General features: G+C 43.7%; 1 protein-coding gene across 2 annotated transcripts in view; it reads right to left on the bottom strand.

The window, feature by feature from the left end:
- CENPL (centromere protein L) overlaps positions 1-5,310 on the bottom strand; it is a 16,955-nt gene that overhangs the window by 3,227 nt on the left and 8,418 nt on the right. The window contains exons 1-3 of one of the 2 annotated variants that reach the window (XM_019501870.1): positions 5,130-5,296; positions 2,952-3,203; positions 1,395-1,934 (exon numbers count right to left, since the gene is read on the bottom strand). In XM_019501870.1, coding sequence (XP_019357415.1) covers positions 1,395-1,934; positions 2,952-3,203; positions 5,130-5,183 — 846 coding nt within the window. In that variant the 5' untranslated portion in view covers positions 5,184-5,296. Of the gene's footprint in view, positions 1-1,394; positions 1,935-2,951; positions 3,204-5,129; positions 5,297-5,310 lie in introns of those variants that run through there. The other variant, XM_019501871.1, reaches the window with a different exon arrangement.

Here is a 5,310-nt window from a genome sequence, read left to right as displayed (position 1 = left end):
CAACCTACACCCATGACTCAGGTTTGATACTTAGTGTGATAGTACTTACCTTCATAACCAGGTTGTGCTAGTGCCTGCCCCAAAAAGCTTACATTTTAAGTCCCCTGGGCATTTTCCTACCCACTGAAAAAAGAACTCTTGTAACCAATTATTAAAAAATAGGCCAAGCAAACAACAGGTGACTTTCAGTGGCTCAGAACTGTCGCATCAAAAATTAAAGTTTGCAGTGCTCAAGAGCAACACCAAGAAGGATATTTTCCTTCAGAACTTCAACTCATTACAAGAGCTATTTGAAATCATTTATGCAGGAATTTCCCCTCTCCCCCGAGCTCTGCTCTGCTACTTACCCTATGCTTCTGTGTCCAGGGCACAGAGCACAGGGTTGCTTCAGCCTCAGCCTAGCTGGGTAGCAGCAGTGGTGGTGGCATTAGCTCTGGCACCCAGCTGGAGCTGCCACCACAGCAACAGTTGCTATATAGTCAGGCTGAGGCCAAAGCAACTACATGCTCTATGCCTTGGGCTTAAGCTGGGCCAGAGCTCTGCCAAAGCTAGAGTCACAGGGTAAGCAGTGGCAGGAGGGATGGACAAGCAGCAAAGGGGCAGGCACTGCAGGGTCAGGGCAAGTGCTAGCATGTGTAGGCAGCAGGGGTCAGGCCACAACTCCCCCAACCACCTCCCCCACTGCTCCAATAACCAGATTCTATGCATAGACAACTAACACGTTTATAAATTTTCTGTGTTTAGAACTAATTATTGGAGAGTCATTTTTAAATTCAGGGTAGGCCTGGATTCAGGTAAATGCATTAGTTTCAGTACCTTTTTATTATAACTTAGAACCCAGATTAACTGTTCCCATGGTTTCCATTAAATTTAGAGCAGTGAGATTGATATTCAAATTAATTTATGTAAAGAAGTCATCTAGTATTTTCAGAAAAGGCAGCTGAAACATTAACTGGCCTCAGGTTTTGCATAAGGTTTGTCTAAGTTTGGGTCTTAAATGCAAATTTTGGCTAAAAGCTGAGACACAGACAAGGTCTGTCTACGTTCTGTGTCTGTGAAGCACCTGGGCACAGAGTCCTGGTCCTTGACTAGGGCTGTTAGACTACTTCAGTCCACTAATAAAGTACTTTGAAAACTTTACACTGGATCTTGAATTAAAGCAGAACTGGTAGCTCTCCTATGCAACACCATGGAACACTTAAATCTGGTAAGTGCTAATGTCTTTAAAACCAGATATTTTCCTCCTAAAAAGTTATGCATGAGAAAACCAATTGACCTCCCGAATTTGAGAACATCCATCTGTCTGGCCAGGTGAGACTATTTTATTTGACTTATGCCAGTCAGTCATGATGGTGTGCCATCCAATACCCCCTAACCAGAATACAATACAATACCTTTAGGTTGCCATCACTGTGCACTGAGGCTATAGATGTAGAGACTTTCACTAGTCTTGTAGCTGACAAGTGGATCTTAAAGTGTCTGTGGAAGTGAGAGTAAAGACAGTCCATAAATAAGTCCACTTCTTCTTGAGTGACCTCTCCCTGGGTGTTCTGGACTGTGTCCCAAAGGGCTTGTGCATCCTCTGGGTGTATGGCATAGGAGATGTCCAAACGCTGAGGAATACAGGGCACAGAGAAAATAAGTTCTGTTGCAACTGCATGACTGTCCACTTTGTATCCAGTCCACATTGCAGCCATCCAAGCAAGATTAAGTGGGCTGATGGTTAAACGACTGAAACAACAGTCAAAAGTCTTCTGAAACCAGGTTCCAATAATGGCTGTATAAGTCTCTGCCCCATTTGCAAGAAATAGGGGTAAGCAGGTAAAATCCTCTGGAACATTCTCCAAAAGATCATCCCCAAACACACAGCAGAACCAACCTGACCACACCACCTTTTCTTCCTCCTTTCCAGATGTCTGGGTTTTTGATGCAATCTAGACAGGAGAACACTCAAATTAAAAACCAGGTCATGACACATTAATACAGGTGTAATTAACATGGGTTTATACAACTAGCTGTCAGACTATCTGCTAAGGCCCCTTCTGAACCTAGCATCTGTGAATCTATGGATTAACTACAACAGAGTCTAGTACATTGCACAGGTGCAGGGACTTTTGTCATGTCTGCATATTATTTTAAACCCATGCATCAACCTCTAAACTAGTATTTGAGAAGACTTTGGCAACAGTGAAACAGGTTTTAAGATATATTAAAGGACAAGAAACACTGCACCAAAAAAAAAAGTTCAAAAGGACTACTGCCTGCACACACTACTGGCCCAAATTTCACAAAAGAAAAAAACCCTTTATGGGTTCAAGTGTCCATTTTAAAGAGTTTGCTCCAAGACCAGTTCTTAGTATGCTGTTAGTACACATAATGAAACAAGCTGTGTTACCTGGAAAGCATAGAAACAGTTGTTGCTATTATAGATCTAAAGGGTTAACTGGAAGAAACAAATATCAGTGGAAATATTGCCATTTACTTCTATGGGAACAGAAGCAACCTTCAAGTCTACATTAATGCTGCTTGAACATAGAATTTGTATTGGGAATTAGTTTTCCTATAGTGATTTCTATATGGAAATGTGTATTTCAATAGCATCTTTCATAGATGGACAAAGCAGTTTAGAAACACACAGGCTTTAAGTGTGGCACTAGGTCCATTTTCCCAAGAAAATGGTAAGAGATCTGTGCAAGACAACAATAAACTGACGGCAGATGCAATAACAGAACCCAAAGTATGGAGTCCTGGATCTGCACAGCACCTAATAAAGGTCTCTGCTCATGGTAATGGTTGAATGGTCCATTGTCTATGAAAATCCCCAAGGATGAAGACATATTTTAATCCAAGGTTACATAAAAATGTGGATGGTGACAGATGTGTATATTTTAAGACAATTCAAAAGAATCAAGGTGCATCATTGCCAACAGTAGTGATAGCTTGGTCCTTACCTGAACAAGAATTGCAGCCTGGTCCCGATCAGTACCTTTTAGTCCTAGAAGAGTTGAGAAAATCACTTTGATACCAAGATCAATTCCCACTTCCACAGCAAGTCCTTTCTGCTTTTCAGCAGCAACAAAGGCACTCAGATGCCTAGAATACTCCTTCATATTTGCATAGGAAAATTTGTAGAGAGGTGTCACGCTGTACAAGGCCCACTGCTTGCGCAGAAGGAAGGCCATCTTCTGAGGATCGGCATTTTCCTGGAAACAAAAGAACAGCACTCAGTTTTCTCAGTCTGCAGGAAAGTAGGGTGCAGTTTCTATTGTCAAAACTTTTGTATGCAGTTAAGCCAACATTGGCTAGCTCCTGAATAGCACCAAAACTAAGAAATTAGGTCAGCATCTCCCCTGTGTAATCCATCAACAAGAGATACAAACAAAAAATGTCTCTCACTGATGTGGCATTCAAAGGAAACTACAAAAACCATGGAGTGGCTGTCAATGCTCGTGGTGCTGTAAAAAGTAGATATAAGGAAGAATGGTGTATTGGGGGCTTCCCACTCACTTGCAGCAGTTATAAAGGGGAACAGATTCCTCTGGGCAGTCAAACAGGCTTGAGAGAGCTTTAACTTTAGTCACATGCCAGAAGTACTAACCAAAGGCCAAGACAAAAATTAGGAACCTCAGAAACAGCAACTTAGATCAGAAACAGCAAAGATAAGCACCTTGCCCTTTCCTGGTAGCTTAAGCAAGGGAGAAAAGAACTGACTTGTCACCTGGATGCCAACTCTGGATAGTGCCTCATATCAGCCTTTGGCTACCCTAGCTGGTATAGTTAACATTATAGTATTCAGTATATATGCACATGTTTATGGAGGTGTTATGGGGTGGATAAATGGCAAGTGCAAGAGGTTGAGATACTGAAGAGAAGTTAGAAGTACTGCAGAAAGGATTTAGAGGAAAGATTGGAGATGAAAGACAAATTGAGGTTGAAGGAGGTACCATGCACACTGTTCAGAAATAAGAAAGGAGTTAATGTTGTGCAGACACATACACACCACAACCTAGTAAATAAGGGAAAGAAAGAAAGTAGTGCAGAGCTCAGCAATCTGCAACCCTGGGTTAGATCCAGCCTGCAAAGAGATTCAATCCAACTAGAAAACATCTGGGGGTAAACCAGATGACACAAAACTCTGCAAAGCTGCCCATCCCCTATGCAGCACTCTCCATGCTGTTCTCCCCCACCTGTGCTTACCCTCATTGTAGAGGGGCCAGGAATGTCCTGAGATATGGGGGGCGGGAACTGAAGATTTGCAGCCAAGCAGAGGTCAGCAACCCTTTCCAATGTGTACTTGAGAGCTGTGCCACTTTCTGGTTGGTCAAGATACGCAGCAATTATAATTGTAAATACTACAGGAGCAATTCTAAGATCTTTTCATGGTGGCTGCACGGTACCACTCAATACTAGTGCAGTCATAGGTGCAAACGTGATTCACAAGATATACTCAGAGACTGCAAATAGGCATCCACAGCGATAGAGGCATGCTGACCAGCTGGGGGCTTTCCAAGGTCCTCGCCACAAAACAACCACTGTTCTTTTTCTGTAGTTTTTGCTCGTTCCTTGAGACGCTGGCACTCCGAGGGGCGCCTCCAGTCTAGAGCTGTTGGGAGCGCCAGGGCTAGTGACAGGGCTGCTCTGAGGCAGATTGTCTACTGCCCTGGACTAGCAACAAGGTCCATCTGGGGCACAAGACTGGGCTACCGTCTGGTTCATCATGTGCCACCACCGCCCTACGGCTCAGCCGCAGCCATAGCCGCACTCTACAAACTGAGCACAGCTGCGCCCCAAAGGCAGCATCAGGCCCCGTGGAACCGCGGCTATTGCTAGAGTCCAAACCCCACAGCTGCACCTGTGCTCAAGGTGGGACCAACACCAGCGCTCAGTGTTGCCATGTCTTAAATATGAAATTCTCATATTGGAAGCTCAAAATGATCGCATTTGCTGAAAAACTACTGTACACAAAATTGATGCAAACACGCATGAAAATAAGTATGCAGATAAGTCTTATTTACTTTATACTGCTCACTATAACTCGCCAGTGAGAGTGAGAACTGGGTCGAAGCTGAAGCACTGCTTTACTTGGAGGTGAGCAGTCCCTCGTAAGGAAGTGTTGCCTGACAGCAAACCTGCAAGTCTGGTAAGCTTCTCTGAGAGTGACTAGGATTTTGCATCTGCTGCATCAGTGCGCTGCCTCCAAAATGACCGAACACTTTGAACCCTTTTACTACTGTTGACCACAAATCCTACAAGGGTGGAAATGACGATACAAATACGATAATTATCGTGCACCCAGCAACGCTGTTGGCG

This window comes from Gavialis gangeticus, unplaced genomic scaffold (genome assembly GCF_001723915.1).
Source record: "Gavialis gangeticus isolate Ggan-Ray unplaced genomic scaffold, GavGan_comp1, whole genome shotgun sequence".
In the NCBI taxonomy this organism is placed as follows: domain Eukaryota; kingdom Metazoa; phylum Chordata; order Crocodylia; family Gavialidae; genus Gavialis; species Gavialis gangeticus.
The sequence above is the reverse complement of the archived record's forward strand: the minus strand, read 5'-3'. Positions and strand labels throughout refer to the sequence as shown.